We start from the raw sequence: 18,000 nt of genomic DNA on the forward strand, positions 1-18,000 counted from the left end.
TGGGGACCTTACACGTTTTCCCTGTGATCAGGTGGGTTTCCTCTGGGTGTTCTCTCCAATATCCCAAAGACATGCTGGTTGATAGACTAATTGGCTGCTCTAAATTGCCTCAAGTACAGATGACTGGTAGGAAAATTGGGTGTAGAGGCAGGTGGAGTTGACGAGGATGCAAGAAAGAAAATGGAAGTTGCATTAGATTGATGGTTATTGTGGGCGTGATGGGCCGAATGACCTGTTTCCATGCTGTTTGACTCTATAATTTGACAAACTAATTACCTGAGCTTGAAGTGGAGCCAAAGTGACCTGGTAGGAATCCATAGACACGGCCGCTGGAGACTGCTGAGTAACAGATACAGGGAACTGAATTGCATCCACCGCTACATCGCAGCAAAGTACCTACAGCAAAGAGATGGTTAACAATTAAACTCTTCTTCAACAAAAAAAAATTTCAATCGCCATCATCCTTTTCCTGAATTTTCCACAGGCTGCCGTTTATAATTCTGACCATTTGCTGAATTTTGAAGCTAAGTGTTGAGTGAACAGGAGCTCACTCATCAGACTGGTCAAACAATGTGGCAAATATACTGTATTGATACAGGAAGTACATTGATGGATATTCTCTTACATCAGTAAAGAGAAAGTGCTTCATACCAGTTCGTCACATTTATAACAAGTGGCAACATCCCGGAAAAAAATCCTCCCTTAAGTATCAGCAGATCAACAGTGGGACTGTCAACTCTGAATCAGAGGATTCTGAGTTCAAGCTCTGCTCCAGAAGCCTGAGTGCAAAAATGTGGGGTGACTCTTCAGTGCAGAGCTGAGGGAGTGCTGTACTGTCAGAGGTGCTGGCTTTCAGTTGAGATGTCAAATAAAAGCCTTGTCTGTACTAGTCATACAGCATGGAAACAGGCCCTTCAGCCCAACTCGTCCATGCTGACCATGGTGCCCACCAAGTTAGTCCCATTTGCCCAGGTTTGGTCCATATCCCTCTAAACCCCTCCTATTCACGTACATATCCAAATACCTTTTGAACATTGTTATTGTACCTGCCTCAACCACTTTCTCTGGCAGCTCATTCCATATACACAACACCCTCCTTGTGAAGAAGTTGCCCCTCAGATCCCTTTTAAATCTTTCCTCTCTCACCTTAAACTTATACCCTCTAGTTTTTAGTTCCCCTTGGAAAAAAGATATGTGCATTCACTATATCTATACCCCTCCTGATTTTATACACCTCTAAAAGGTCACTCCTCAGTCTCCTACGCTCCAAAGAATAAAGTCCTAGCCTGCCCAAACTGCCTATAATTCAGGCCCTCAAGTCCTGGCAGAATCCTTGTAAATCTTCTTTGCACTCTTTCCAGTTTAAAGATGTCTATTCCGAGCACATGCATGGGATCCACCTGCATTATTTCAAAGAAGAGCAGTAGGATTCTCCCTAGTAGCTTGGTGAACATTTATCCCTCAACTAACATGAAGAAGAAATTAACCAACCATTAATTGGTGAATATTACTCATAAGGATACATGGAGTTGGGGCTAATGTATTAACATGGATAGAGGATGGGTTAACCAATAGAAGGCAGAGTTGGGATAAATGGGTGCTTCTCTGGTTGGCAATCAGCGGTGAGCGGGGTGCTGCAGGGGTTGGTGTTGGGCCCGCAACTGCTCACGATATACATTAACGATTTGGAAGAGGGGACCAAGTGCAGCGTATCTAAGTTTGCTGATGACATTAAATAGAGGCAGGAAGATTGTTTCCACTGGTAGGTGAGACTAGAACTAGGGGAAATGGCCTCAAGATTCAGGGGAATAGATTTAGGATGGAGACAAAGAGGAACTGCTTTTCCCAGAGAGTAGTGAATCTGTGTAATTCTCTGCCCAGGGAAGCCATAGAGGTTACCTCACTAAATATATTTAAGACATAGTTAGATAGATATTTACCTAGTAGGGGAATTAAGGGTTATGGGGAAAAGGCAGGCAGGTGGAGCTGAGTCCACGACCAGATCAGCCATGATCTTATTGAATGGCAGAGCAAGCTCAATGGGCCAGATGGCCTCCTCCTGCTCCTATTTCTTAAGTTCTTATGAATGCTCTATCCATGACTTGCTGTGTCCAAGCTGCTGCAATGTAGGCAGTGATTACTGGAAAAGTTATAGATCTACAGGGGAGGGAAATATGATTAATCAGATAGCTTTAATAAAGAATCCGCACAGCTGTAATGAACTGAATGAAATCTTTGTGTTGTATGGTGCATAGCATCTTAAGAGGCTGCAAAACTCACTGCAAAATAATTCCTTTTCCTTACTGGGCAGATATATTGCACTGCCCAAGAATATAAATAACGAATTAGGCCATTCGGCCCTTCATGTTTGCTCTGCCACTAGACCATGGCTGATCTATCACTTCAACACCATGTTCCTTTACTGAACCCATGTCCCTCGCTTCCCTTAATATCTAAAAATCCTTTGACACTTTTGAACATACTCAGTGACTGAACCTCCACATCCCTCTTGGGTTGAGAATTCCAAAGATACACAATGCTTTGGGTGAAGAAATTTCTGCTAATTTCCGTCTTGTCCTTTGTTTTGATACTGTGACCTCTGATTCTGGACACACAAGTCAGGGGATATGTCAAATCGGCATCTGCCCTGTCAAGCCCCACAAGAATTTTGTACAATTCAATGAGGTCACCTTTCATTCTTCTGAACTTGAGCGAGCATAGGCCTGATCTGGTTACTCTCCTCATATGATAAACCCACCATGCAGTCTCATTGCTGACTCGGTCATGAAGATAATTCTCCTCTGTCCATTTCTAACTTGGAACACATCAGACCAGCACGCAGACTACTGACCATCCTCCTACATTCATCAACTTACCATGCTCTGCTCCGACTGATCTGTGCAAGTCACGTGACTGATGCATGCTGTTGATGGTAGCTGGGGACCTTCTTCGAAGCTGATCTGCACGGAGCTCTGAAGTAAAGAAAGACAGATTAATCAAGAGAAACTTGTTGCTAATCCTAGGTTCTCAGAGCTTGCCTAAAGATCTGGAACCATTAACCAAACAGTGCAGAGCAAAGCCTGACAACCATTTTCAAATATAATAGCCATGTGGAGTTTATTAATGCCTCCTTTACCCAATACATTCCCCAGCATATAGATGCAATCACAAGGAAGGCACACCAGCATCTTTACTTTCTTAGAAGGTTAAGGAGGTTCGGCTTGTCACTGAACACTCTAACAAACTTCTACAGACCACCAGACTTAAGGACAGCTTCTACCCCACTGTGATAAGACTATTGAACAGTTCCCTTATACAATGAGATGGACTATGACCTCACGATATACCTTGTTGTGACCTCGCACCTTATTGCACTGCACTTTCTCTGTAGCTGTGACACTTTACTCTTACTGTTATTGTTTGTACCTGTACTACATCAATGTACTCTGTACTGACTCAATGTAACTGCACTGTGTAATGAATTGACCTATACGATCGGTTTGTAAGACAAGCTTTTCACTGTACCTCAGTACAAGTGACAATAATAAACCGATACCAATACAATTGAAACTACTGTTGAAAGTATCGTGACTGGTTTCATCACTGTTTGGTACAGCAATTCAGACGTGCAGGAACGCAGGAAGCTGCAGAGAGTAGTGGACTCAGCCCAATACATCACGGGCATATCCCTCCCCACCTTCAGAAGTATCTACAGGAGGTGCTGCCTCAAGAAGGCATCCATCATCAAAGATCCCCACCATCCAAACTATGCCACCTTCTCGAAGGTACCATCGAGCAGGAGGTACAGAAGCCTGAAGCCCCACAGCACCAGGTTCAAGAACAACTACTTTTCTTCATTCATTTGGTTCCTGAACCAACCCGCACAACCCTAATTACTACATCAGTATAACAACACTATGAGCATTTCAACCACTTTGCACTACAATGCACTTAGTTTTTTTTTGTTCTAATTGTGTTCTTTCTTGTGTAATTTTGTATAATTTATGTTTTTTCTTGTGAATATTGTGTATCTGATGCTATGTGATGCTGCTGCAAGTAAGTTTTTCATCACACCTGTTCATATGTGTACTTGGGCAACTGACAATAAACTCGACTTTGAGTTGCAAACATCTGTCTCATTCCAGGTGTTTGCTAATAGTTCAGTGGCTTGATTGCTTAGCACTTCGCTGCATCAGTACCCTGCAGTTTGGACACACTGGTCTCAGTTTTACATTCCTCAACGAGTTAAAGATTAAATATTGTTGCAGTGTGTCCCTATTGGCTCAGACAGCAAGTTTACTCAGTGCAGCAATGGAATGCAATAAAACCAGCCATATATTAATGACTTGGAGGATAGAAGCAGACGGCCGGCGGCCAAATTTGCAGACGGCACAAAAATAAGTGGGAAGGCAAATTGAGAGGATAGAAACTGTTTGCAGATATTGATAGATTAAGTGATGGGCAAAAAATTGGCAGAGTATAATGAAGGAAAAAGTGAAGTTGTTCATTTTGGAAGGAAGAACATTTTTTAATGGAGGAAGAACACAGAAAGCTGCAGCACACAAGGACTGGGGGCCTTTGTGCATGAAACCCAGAAAGCTAGCACACGTGTGGCAGACAATAAGGAAGGCTGATGGAATACTGGATAATTCTGGATAACCATTCTGGACCTATTCTCTCCCTAGCCACCCTTTTACTCTTAAAACGCAAGAGGTTGAGGGATGACCTAATAGAGGTGTATAAGATAATGAGGGGCCTAGACACGGTGAAAGCGCATCATCTTTTTCCCAGGGAGGGCATGCTATGTTGGTGCTAGAAGCATGGTGACACTTGCGGGCTGCCCCCAGAACATTCTACACAAAAGATACATTTCACTGCGTGTTTCGATGTACATGTGACTAATAAAGATATCTTATCTCATAAAAACAAGAGGGCATAGGTTTAAGATGAGAGGTGAGAGATTTAAAAGGGACATCAGGGGCAGGTTCTTCACACAAACGGTGGTGCGTATTTGGAATGAGCTGCCAGAATAGTGGTCAAGGCAGACACACTCACAATGTTTAAAAGCCATCTAGATAAGTACCTGGATAGGAGAGGTTTAGAGGGCTCTGGGCCAAACACGGTTAGATGGGACTAGTTCACTGGGCAACACAGTCGGCATGGATGTGTTGGGCTGAAGGGCCTGTTTCCATGCTGTAAGATACTATGACTCGATGAATGTTGGCCCTTACTTCAAAGGGATTGAAGTGGGAAACTCTTATTGCATCTGTACAAGGCACTACTGAGATGACAGCTAGAGAATTGTGAATAGTTTTGGTCCCTTTAAGGGAAGACATTATTTCATTGGAGGCAGTTCTGAGAAGGTTCACTGATAGAGCATATGGAGAGATTGTCCTAAGTGGACAAATTCAACAGATTGGGACTCTACTTATTGGAGTTTGGAAAAATGAGAGACAATCTTACTGAAACATACAAGGTTCTGAAGGGACTGTAGAAGGTAAACGCTGAGAGGAAGTCTCCTCTCATGGGAAAGTCCAGGACCAGAGGACAGGGTTTCAGAATAAGAGGGTGTCCATTTAAGACTGAGATGAGGAAGAATTCTTTTTCTCTCAGAGGGTTGAGAGTCTTTGGAACCCCTTGCCACAGAGAGCTGTGGGGACAGAGTCCTTTGCATAGTTAAGGCTGAAATTGTTAGATTTCTGATCAGTCAGGGAATTGGTTATGGGGGGAGGGCAGGAAAGTGGATTTGAGGAATGTTGGATCAACCATGATCCTGTTGAATGATGAAGCAGGCTCGATGGGCTGAATGGTCTACACTGTTGCTATTTCTTAGGGACTCCATTTATTCAGTACCTTTAATACAGTGAAATGGTTCTCAGGAGAGTTAAATATCTCCCACTACCAAAAAAAAAAGAGGTAGTATTAGGAAAGGAGAGATTGGTGGAGAGGTTCAGAGCAATGGGCATTGTGGTTACGTAGAACATTGAACAGTACAGCACAGGAACAGGTCCCTCAACCCACAATGTCTGATCCGAACACAATGCTAAATTAAACTAGTCCCTTCTGCCTGCACATGATCCATATCCCTCCATTCCTTACATATTCATGTGCATATCTAACAGCCTCTTAAACACCACTGTTGTATCTGCTTCCACCACTACTCCTGGCAGCTGGTTCCAGGCACCCATCACTCTCTGTGTGTAAAAAAAACTTGCCCCGCACATCTCCTTTAAACTTTCCCCCTCCCACCTTAAATGCATGTGCTCTAGTACTTGGCATTTCTACTCTGGGAAAACAATTCTGACTGTCCACGCTACCTATGCCTCTTAGAATCTTATAAACTTCTCTCAGCAGCTGGTTGAAGGAATGAATAAACTGGCAGAGGGAAGGTTGAGGGTCTAAAAGGTAGAATTAAAGCCACATCAAGCAGCAAAAAGGAGTTTGATGGCATGGAATTTATGGAGAATATGGAGTTCAGCAATCAAGGTGACACAAGAAGTGTTTCCATTTACATACCCAGCTAGTACGTGCATTACTGCACCACCAACAATGAAAGCTTGCCCAATGTCCCTTTGTGTAATGGCCCATTATTTAATTCTCCTTCAAGGTGCCGTCCTCTTTTAATACAAGTCACTGCACCTAAATGTGAATCACCCGGAAATATTTCTAACTACGAAGTGCTCGAGTAAAAAAAACCTCTCATTTTATTTATTCAAGGGACATGGCTGTCACAGGCAGCAAGGAATAAATAATCACCCTTAATTACTCTGGGGGTGGCTCCAATGTTGGCAGGCCATTTCATAGGACAGTGGGTCTAGAGTCACATACAGGTGAGACTAGATAAGAGAAGCATGTTTCATTCCTTAAGGGATATCAGTGATTTCATGGTTACCATTAGTGATGCTGGTATTTGATCACAGCTGCCATGGTGGGATTTGAATTCACATTATTATTCCAGGTTTCTGGATTATGAGTCCAGTTACACCCATTTAATTGGAGAGTAGGGTAATGACTATAAAACTATACTAAGAGGTCAAACCCCACCGTTGTAAACTGAGAAAGTAACTCAATCATTCTGGTAATTTGAGTGTTAGCCTCAGTAAAAACAACTGTGAAAGCTTCTCCACAAACACAAGTGGATCACAAGAACTCCCAGAGCCAAACACTGGAAATGTGACTAACACATGATTCTTAATGACCTCAGGGTAATCTCAGGATGATAACACTGCATGCCTACTTCTTTTTAAGAACTTCCCCTATAATATCACCCCATTGAGCTGAGACATCAAGCTCAATGCAAGTAACTTACACATGTATCAAAGGCAAGGCAGATCATCTTTTCTCCTGGGCACTCATGCATTTCAGCAGAGGTCACAGAGCATGGATTATAGAATCATAGAAATATAGAACAGAGGTGCAGTCATTAAGCCTATTGTGACCATGCAGGCTGATCAGAAGCTAGTTAGGCTAATAATTCTTCCCAGATCTCTGCCCTAAGCCCTGCACATTGTCCTCATCCAGCTACTTATTAAATGCAGTAAAATTCCTGCTTGAACTGCCAGCACTACAGTTTGAGTGAGAAAAGTTTCAACTCCCCTAATTATTACCCCTTGGCTTGCTTAATAGTCGCCCTATTAAAGTCCATCATAATCTTATACACAGATACTGCTGCAAACTCTTCGCAGGCTAGGCAGCATCCATGATAAGTTCTGTTGGAAGGGTCCAGACCTGAAGTGTTAACTATTTCTCTCTCCACAGATGCTGCCTGACCTGCTGAGTAATTGAGATTTCAAGCATCCGTAGCTTTTTGGTTTTCATAATCATTAGCGCTGCGATTAAATGTTCCCTCAGCTGTCATTGCTCCACAGAAAGAAATAATACAGTAAAACTCCAATAATCTAGCACCCTCTCGAGTTTGGTACTGTTAGACTATTGGATGCTACTCCTATTAATACCCATGCTTTTATTTCACTTTCGTTTCCAATGTTATACAGTAGTACAATCAATTTTCTGGTGAACTCGGTGAGTTTAGAGACAGCTGGAAAGATATCACCACTCCAGACCCTGACTCTGGCTGGAAACCCACCCATGTTCCTGAGCCCTGATGTTCCACTCCCTGACTCTAGTTCCAGCCACACTCTGGATCCTGGCTCTGGCTACACACACAAACACACACAACTTGCATTCCAGAAACCCGGCTCACATTCTGGACTTCTGAGCGAGCCAGATGCCAGGCCATCAAAGATTCTGAAGAATCCGGATTATTGGAGTTTTACTGTACCAGCCTGCTGTAGGAATAACGATCCTGCTCCCCCACTTATTCTGGTGTGCGCATCGTCCTATTAAACATTCATAACCAAATCCATCAGGAAAGAAAAATCTCTCTCAGCACAAGCTGAGCACACAGCACTTAGCAACTCATATAAAGGCTGCCCACAGCCTAATTACAATGAGTAACCTGGATCTGATTGGCACTCACCGTCAGCTCCCTACATTCAGAGCTGCACCGAGCTGTTGTAACCCCAGTTGCGAGTGAGAGAAGGTCACGCATACAAAATGCGTAGGAGTGTGAAGTGTGTCTATGGGGAACACCATAGGAGCTGGACAGCTTCTAGATGCAGGGCTCCTCTGACATTTACATTTTTCAAAACTTATATTGTCTTCAAGAATGAAATAAATTAGGAGACATTTCTATCCATGTTGGAGGGTTACCTTAGATCAGAATTGATTTGTATAAGTTTTGAAGTGATATACAGTGTTCTGCACTGTACACGACAGGAAGAAACTCTCCCATGTGCACAAAGAGATAGTGGGGTAGAAATTTATTGGGTTGGCAGAAGGTTATTGTACCACCACTTTGGCCATAGACCAACAACAGGAAGGTTCAGTGTCACCCAAGGCTCAAGGCATTGAGCACTACTAAATAGCTTCTAGATCTATACTTTGGAGACCTTTGTCACTGTGGAGCTCACAAAGGATAGTCCTGGATAAGCTGGGAAGATTTCAGGGAGGGGAGAGCTAGGGGTTGGGTCAGGGGTCAGATTAGGGAATCAGGGAATAGGGAGACAAAGGATGAGGGGAGAATGATTAGGGAAGCAGGGTGGGTTGGGGGGGGGGTGGTGGGGTTAAATAAAAAGGAAAAAAATGGTAGACTGCAGGGAGGCTGCCTGAAGGAAAGGAGTTAGGTAAAGGAATCCAATGTCTAAGGAGTCTTGGTGAGTTGCTGCAGTGCATCCTGTGGATGGTTAAAACTTCTGCTACTGTGTAATGATGGTGGTACACCTGACCTCACAGGGTACTTTCCTAACCCTAGGACACGTAGGAATTCCTTCTTGCAGAGAATGGAAAATCCCTGGAATTCTCTACCCTACAGGCTGGATCATTTAAAGGACGGAGATACATTTTTGCAAGATTGGGGAATCGAGGGCTGTGGGGATTGGGCACAGAAAGGTTGAGGCCTGGAGCAGTGTAGGCATGACGGGCCACGTAGCTCACTCCTGCTCCTCTTGTGTGTTATTATCTAGAACTTAATGCCTGGTAGAGCTGATGAAAAAGGAATACTGAAGGTTTTTAAATCTGAAAAGGATAAGTACTGGAGAGGGAATAATTTGCAGGACTATGGGGAAAGAGTGTGGTATTTCCAGACTCAATGGGCTGAATAGCGTCTCCTTGCACTGTTACAATTCTGGTTCTAAGAACAATACACAAGGGAGGGAGAAATATTGAGAGCTGCCGTTCAGGGAGAGAGCAATGTTTGGTGAGGCTGCAGCTGAGACGTGCCTGTAGGGACAGAGCTGGTTATTGTTCCGTGTCAGTCACTCCACCCGACCTCACGGGGCAGCCTGCTGAGAAAATATTCAGCCCTGCGCACTGATCCCAGTGCTGATAAGCAACATATCTGTGCACCCTCACCAATTTAAAGATGGGAGGACACATCAGGCATCTTTTAATGCAGAGAAGCTCAACACTTGCTAAGTAGCTTATAAAAACACATTTATAAATAGATATCGTAAACTTTGGAGATCCTGTGAAATCAAGCTCCTCCAATTATAAATTGGATAAATCTCATCAGCAATATACAACTTGTACTTTCTTCCAAGCAACAATCTATCAGATTTCATGTACCTTTTAAATGAAGGAATCTGGGAATCAAACCTCAAGACATGTAGATTTTACAGAAATTTCGTTAACCTTGGAAAGTTAACTGCAAGCAATATTTTTCCTCTGAGTGTGTTTCACATAGAGGCACCTGTCATAGACTACAATAGAGGGCTTAATATTTAAACAGTGTTGCTTCTTTTAGATTTTAATTCAATAGTATTGGTTTCACATATGGCTCATGATTGCACCTTGTGACAATGACCTGGCACCACCCAGGAACTATTTTCTTTGAACTTGAGATTTTCAATGGAGGGAAATGGATAGCGGACGTTTCAGGTCGAGACCCAAAACATCGACTTTCCATTTCCCTCCATAGATGCTGCCTGACCCGTTGAGTTCTTCCAGCTTTTTGTGTGTTGTTCCAGATTTCAGCATCTTCAATCACTCACGTCTCTGTCCAGCTCATTAGCAAGTTGCTACCCGGCACCTTCTACCTACCCCAGCTCCAGTGATCTTCTCACACTGACTACCTTAACACAGCAAAGCCCTCATTCTACACAAACCCTTGCCCAAACAGACATGTTAATCCATGTGATACAACTGGCAAGGTGGGGGGGGGTATTTATAAGGGATGAGGTTAAAATTATATTTAATAACGCTGTTCAAAGTCATGAATTGATTTGTGTGTGAGGTCATGGAAACTGTTTTCAATGGCATAGGCTCACTAAACTAAGGAGACAGATTTAAGGTGACTGACAAAAAGAAAACCCTCGAGTTGAGGAGAATTACTTTTATGCGATGAGTGGTTCTGATCTGGAATGCTCTGGAAGGACAATGGGAGCATCTTCAATGGTCGCTTTCAAAAGAGACTTGCCCCACTTTCCCCAAGCGATAGTGAATGCACTCCCAAAATAATTAATTGAAGAACAAAACATTTTGATAGGGCATGCTGTAATAAGGCCCTACACAGATGCTGGTGCTCCCTTCTGAATTTCTACAGCAAACATTTGCACTTCACATCAAGTCACTTGACTGGGCGATGTTATCACAACCAGTTAGAACTTGCAGGAAATAATGTGCTGCAGCTTATGCTGAGACGTACAAATGTTTGACCTTAATATGTCAATGCCTCATACAGACCCACTACCAATAATGACTTCCTTTCACAGACCTCCCCACCAGTACTGATACACTCACAGACCCACTACCAATACTGCTAAAGATCACACAGACCACTGATAATTACCATCATACTCACCCAAATCCTTACAAATATTGGAACACAAGGAAGACACACATGTACCCCATTCCCGAACATAGGCACCCCCATGTACCCCTGTCCTAAGCACACAAGGGAATGCCAAAAGTCCTGTCAGTATGTTAAAACATTTCAGAATGGAGAACAGAAATAATGAGACACCATGTGAATGAATGCAGAGAATTATATAAATGTAAATCCCCCAAGCATTTATGCTTCAGATGTATTGTGTATCTAACATCTGAAGATTATCCTTAAGATCTTTCTATCCCAGGTGGGTCTCCCATGCCCTGAAACCTCCACCTTGAAGAATCTAGCAAAGCACATGAGGCTCTTGAGGCTTGAGGCTGGGATAACTAGAGCCTCGACAGGCAGAGATGTTTCCTTCACCCCCCCCGCCCCCCCCCACCTTGCCCTTGGATTAGATGACAAGAACACTGGTGGGGCACAGGAGACTCTGCAGCAAGCTCCGAATCATAGAGATTTCACTGACACTGTACGTCTCTGGCTCATCGCTTTACCTTGTGGTAATTCTATCCTCTCGGGTACTATCGAGTTACCGTCGGAGCAACAACTGGTTCAATTGCAAGATAAAACAAACAGATCAATTCCCTCTCTGGCAGATGGCTGAAATTTGAGGACTCGGTGCAAAGCTAAAGTGTGATTCGTAGATAAAACCCCAACCACCAAACAGTAATCAGTTTATTTTCTCCCTACAGCTGGAATTATGTGGGATTTCAAAGCCACTTCCCCTCCTCCTTAGCCAGCAACCTTCACCCTCATTTAGTGAGAACTGTCTCATACCTCATTGAGCAATGACAATCTAAATTGCAGCAGCATTTGGTCAGCTGAGCTTCTGTTGACTGTCTGGACTCAAGGCTGTGAGGCAAGAAACAGCAACCTTGAAGTTGAATTTTGATTCGCTGTTACTGTTTTCCACCAATTAGGCTCATCTGGCAGAGGAAACTTTCTTTCAACGCACTGATTGATTGAGCAGAATCTCCCTGTTAAAGGCAACCGTGTGTCTGCGATTTCTAAATAAATAGTACTTCATCTTACACATTCTAATTAAGCGTTCTGTTTTTAAATGCAAGAGCTGATGTGTAAATGTATTTGAAGAGGCAGACTTAAGTAATGTGGCCCTTCAATCCCAAAATTGAAGCCCTATTTATAGGCTTCCCTGGGACACCACTAGTCCATACCCTCCTTTAATGCTTGGTCTGCCCACCTCCCCCTGCCCGCCCCCATGGGTCTGGCCAACCACTCGACTCTGCTCAGACTAAAAATCTGAATTTGTTGTTTTTGCATAGAAATAATGCAACAAGGAAGATGGAGTGGGGGTGGAGTGAGTGATGTAGCCACTCACCATTCCTGCATGGTTACAGCTCTGGCCAATCACCAGCTCTTTAACAGAAAAACTAAGCTGCAGTGGGAACTCAGTACAGCAGCACATTCTACCTACATGAATGATCCCAAGAAAAGGGATCTGGGATATGTTTGTCTTCTGGTATGTAAGCTTCAACGAAGGGGCCACATTCTTGATTACAGGGCATCTGGAAGGATGCCTTTGAGGGTGAAAAATATCTCCTTTTGAAATCGTACACTAAAGTTGCATCAGAGGTCTTTAGGATGATGAGAAAGTCTCAAAGGGAAGATGTAGTGATGGTTAGCATATACTACAGGGAGTAGTTGAGATAAGTAGCAGAGATATATTTAAAGCAAAGCAAAGCTTTAAATATGTAAGGGGAAGCTGGGGAAACACAAAAGGGAGAAAGAATTAGACGGTCATGGTGATAAAGTGAGATGGGAAGGGAGAGCTGGGAATATAATATACACATCAGCAAGGACTAGATGGTCCAGGTGGTTTAGGTGGCATCCGTTAGTCTCGCAAGACCATGGATCTGCACATGGAGAGTCTTGCTTCAGTTGGTAGTGGTAGAGCAGCGTCTGTTGTGACTGTAGAGGCCTACACGGGAGCGACAGTCTCGGCTGCAGCGACTGCACTTGAAGGCGCTGTCCTCAGCGCCTTCAAGTGGGTCCAAGTAGCCCACTTTTGCGCTGTCGGAAAATTTCAAAATAATTGTAGTTCCTTGTCCCATAATTTTCTCTCCTTCACTCCCCCCACCTCCCCACCGCTGAAGCACAGAGTACACTGTAACAGCTGTGCCCAATTCCCCTTTCACATCCTGCCCACAGACATGGATTTCCCATCCCGGGGAGGTCTATCACACAAGGCCAGAATCAGAATCAGCTTTATATTCGCTGATGTATGTTGTGAAATGTGTTGTTCTGCGGCAGCAGTACAGTGCAAGACATAAAAATTACTATAAAGTAACCAAAAAATAAACAAATAGTGCGAAAGAGAAATAACAAGGTAGTGTTCATGGACCATTCAGAAATTTGATGGCGGAGGGGAAGAAGCTGTTCCTAAAATGTAGAATGTGGGTCTTCAGGCTCTTGTACCTCCTCCCTGATGGTAGTAACGAGAAGAAGGCATCTCCTGGATGGTGAGGGTCCTTAATGATGGATGCCACCTTCTTGAGGCACCGCCTCTTGAAGGTGTCCTCGTTGGCAGGGAGGGTTGAGACATGATGGAGCTGGCTGAGTCTACAACCCTCTGCAGCCTCTTTTGATCCTGCACATTGCAGCCTCCATACCAGGCGGTGATGCAACCAGTCCAAATGCTCTCCACTGTACATCTATTCTACATAGATGAGAGGATTTCCAGGCTCTGTAACACAGTCACTGAATGAGACAGAACTGATGGTGTCCATTTAATGCACTGTTCCCGCAGAGGTTCTTTGAGTTCCCCACATCCCTGCAATCAACTTTTCTTTTATCGAATTTGAAAGCTGCCCCCTCCACCCTTTCTGACAGCAAGCTCACAACCATAACAACTCATGGCATTAAGGCAAAATTAACCTCAATCCCTCTTTTTTTAAAGGCCTTATTTTAATCCCTACACTGCACAAAACATTTGCTAGTAATGCAATCCTCATCAACCATTAATTAAAGCCTGACCAGCCTGACCCCACAGATAAAAATCCAGAAACAATTCTATTTCTTGGTGGTAAAGCAGCATCTATGGAAAGAAAAAGGGTTAACGTTTCAGGTCAAAAACTGCTTCATCAGAGCCTCCTCTCCTGATTTTTGTTTAATATCATAAGGATTCTGCCATCTGATGATGGGTCTTTGATCTAAAACATTAACTGTTTCTCTCTCCACAGATGCTGCCTGACCTGCTGAGTGTTTTCAGCATTTTCTGTTTTTATTTCAGATTTCCAGCATCTGCAGCTTTTTTTTTGATTTCCCACTTCATGAAGGGTGCCTGGCTCTTTAAATAAGCATCGGCATCTACGTCAGTTCTAATCCCTCAAAAAATTACTTGTGGTAAGATTACTCTTCCCTAAAGCGGCTTTAGTTTTGTGTTTAGTACATAGCAATCTCACTTAATCCTCTAGTCTAGGTCGGCAGGCTTCTATGATGTCCCAATGATCTTCAGGTCAGGAGCCTGACTCGTCTTCTGGTAACTTTAGCAAGTGAGTGATTAATAATTCTGCGTGCTAAACCTCCTTTTCCATTTTATTTTAATCATTCCACAGAAAATTTTACAAGGATTCTGCCCACTAACGTGGGCATTGATATTCACAAAGCAAGAATGAATGATAAAAAGAATGAAATAAAAACAGAAAATAATGCTTTAATTACCCAGCAGGTCAGATAGCATCTGTGAAGAGATAAAGAGAGTGTCAGGTCGTCAACTGGCTCTGATGAAATGGCATCAACCGGAAATTTTAACTCTGCTTCTCTCTACGGATGCTGCCTGACCTGCTGAGAATTTCCAAAACTTTGTTTTCACCTCAGTTTTCCAGCATTTGTAGTTTATTGCCTTTGGATAATAAAATGAAATCCCAGATTTCTCAACCAGCATTCAAGGCTAAAGACCTAAGGAGGCTAAAGAAATTTGGCATGTCTCCTTTGACCCTCACCAACTTTTATCGATGCACCATAGAAAGTATCCTGTCTGGATGCATCACGGCTTGGTATGGCAACTGATCTGCCCGTGACCACAAGAAACTGCAGAAAGTTGCGGTCACAGCCCAGCGCATCACGGAAACCAGCACATCCCCTCCATGGTCTCTGTCTACATGTCTCACTGCCTCTGTAAAGAAGCTAACATAATCAAGGACCCTACCCACCCCGGACATTCCCTCTTCTCCCCTCTCCCATCAGGCAGAAAATACAAAAGCCTAAAAGCACGTACCACCAGGCTCAAGGACAGCTTCTATCCCGCTGTTATAAGACTATTGAACGGTCCTCTAGTACAATAAGGTGGACTCTTAACCTCACAATCTATCTCGTCATGGCCTTGCACCTTATTGTCTACCTGTACTGCACTTTCTCTGCATTCCGAATTCTGTTATTGTTTTCCCTTTGTACTACCTCAATGCACTGATGTGATGAAATGACTGTAATGGCATGCAAAACAAAGTTTTTCGCTGTACCTGGGTACATAAGACAATAATAAACCAATTTACCAATCATTCAAAGGCCTCACCCCTCCAAATCCCTCCAGCTTTTTCCACTGTTACTGACCTTTGCATTCAAGCCTTGTGCATCCCTGATTAGTGAGCGTACTTTCAGTGGCTAGGGCCCAAACCTCTGAAATTCCCTCTGTAAACCTCTCCACTTCTACCTTCTTCATTAAAATGATCCTTAAAACCTCCCATTTTGGCCAACATTTGGGACACATGGCCCACTATCACGTCATTCATCCCACTGTCAAATTTTGTCTTGTGAAGCACTTTAAAGATAGCTTGATGTGTTACGGGTTATAAACTAATGCAAATTATTGGTGAAAGAGTACAGCATACAAAGCAGACCATGTTGGCAAATATGATTAAATAGACAGGAAAGCTACACAGAGATAATCTTCTGAATCTAATTTAAGAAACAGTGCTTCTTAAATTAGATGAAATTTAATGTTTATTGATGTCAGCCAGGATATCAGATCACTGTTCCATCAAATGAGGGAGGATATTTAAAGAACTTCTTGTTAACGAGAGGAGCAGAACAAAATGAGGAAGAGGTGTGTGTGTGTGTGTGTGTGTGTGTGTGTGTGTGTGTGTGTGTGTGTGTGTATGCGTGTGTGTCTGCATGCGTGTGTTGCTGTATAATGATGCATTACAGAATCTTTCAGATCAGCAGATAATCGCCCCCAGAGGATGTTCTAGTCAGGAGCACCAGATGCCCTTCAGTTCTTCACTGATGTGGCCATTTATCACAGAGGAAGCTGACCAGTGAACTGAAGAAGCGTACAGCACAGCAGCGGACCTTCCAGCCCACCTTGTCCATACCGACCATGATGCCTGTCCACACTATTCCCATTTGCCCACATTAGGCCTGTTTCCCTCTGCTCCTTTCCTAATCAAGTACCTGTCCAAAGGCCCTTTAAACAATGTAATTGTTTAAGGAGGTTGATTGATTGGTAAGGGGGTTAAGGGTTACGTGGAGAAGGCAGGAGAAAGGAGTTGAACAAAAAAAAATCAGCCATGATTGAATGGAGGAGCAGACTCGATGGGCTGAATGGCCTAATTCTGCTCCTGTATCTTATGGTCTAATTAAATCTGCCTCTACTGGCAGCTTGTTCCAAACATTCACCACCCTCTGTATGAAAAACTTACACCTCAGATCTCCAGAACGTGGCAGTCACTTGACCACACCAGAGACCAAGCACCAGAGAACAGTACACAGTGGCACAGTTAATACAGCTGCTGTCTCAAAGCTCCAATGATCTGGGTTTGATCCTGACCTCCGGTACTGTCTGTGTGGAGTTTACATATTCTCCAGGTGACCAGGTGGGTCCAGCTGCTCTGGTCTCCTCCCACATCCCAAAGAGATGTTAGTTGGAAGGTTAACTGACCACTGTAGATTACACCAAGTGGAGGTGAGTGGTGGAATCCGGGGGGAATGGATGGGAATCTGGGGAGAATAAAATGGGGTAGGTATCGGGTTGGTGTAAGTGGGTGCTTGAAGGTTGGTGTGGACTTGTTGCAATGCCATGCAAGTAACTTAAATTTATTACCAGTCAGGTCACGTCATTAACATTGCAGACTTAACCTATTTGTACTAACTGTGTCAGTCACTTTCTTACCAGTTGCACAAGACGGCTTAGTTTCACCTCTGGAGACAAGCCCACTTTGCCAATCTTGTGTGGAACCAGGAAGCATAAGTTTAACACAAAGGGAAGTGGCAAACTGGACCTCCCTCCACAAAAGCCTGTAGATACTGAACTTAAGCTTCAAGACGGGGAGTGGAAGCTATTTTGTTGGAGAAGGCGATGAGAGATGTGCTGCTGAGCAGCCAAATTGAGTAAAGGCAGAAATCAGTCAAAAACCAGTTGAACAGCTCAATAAATGACCTCCTCCTGTTCCAGGGATTGAATGAGATTGGCAGTAGCACTGGACAGTCTTTGTTCTCAAAGTGCTGATCTCTGCTAATCCCCAAAGCGCAGTCATTAATGGGAGTGAGCATGTATATCTTGTGCCAGCGATATCAATTCACCACGTCGAGCTGAATTTAACAGAAGCATTTGCATTTTAGTAGCTCTTTATCTCATCAAAGAGGTTCTGTCAAGCCAT

The 18,000-nt window shown here is 43.5% G+C and overlaps 1 protein-coding gene across 2 annotated transcripts in view; it reads right to left on the minus strand.

Annotated features, from left to right (window-relative positions):
• Positions 1-18,000, minus strand: part of c2cd2l (c2cd2 like) — a 97,379-nt gene that overhangs the window by 21,047 nt on the left and 58,332 nt on the right. For both annotated transcript variants that reach the window (XM_052040101.1, XM_052040100.1), the window contains exons 2-3: positions 2,877-2,972; positions 277-396 (exon numbers count right to left, since the gene is read on the minus strand). In XM_052040101.1, coding sequence (XP_051896061.1) covers positions 277-396; positions 2,877-2,972 — 216 coding nt within the window. The remainder of the gene's footprint in view (positions 1-276; positions 397-2,876; positions 2,973-18,000) is intronic.

Source organism: Pristis pectinata, chromosome 27, assembly GCF_009764475.1.
Source record: "Pristis pectinata isolate sPriPec2 chromosome 27, sPriPec2.1.pri, whole genome shotgun sequence".
NCBI lineage: Eukaryota > Metazoa > Chordata > Chondrichthyes > Rhinopristiformes > Pristidae > Pristis > Pristis pectinata.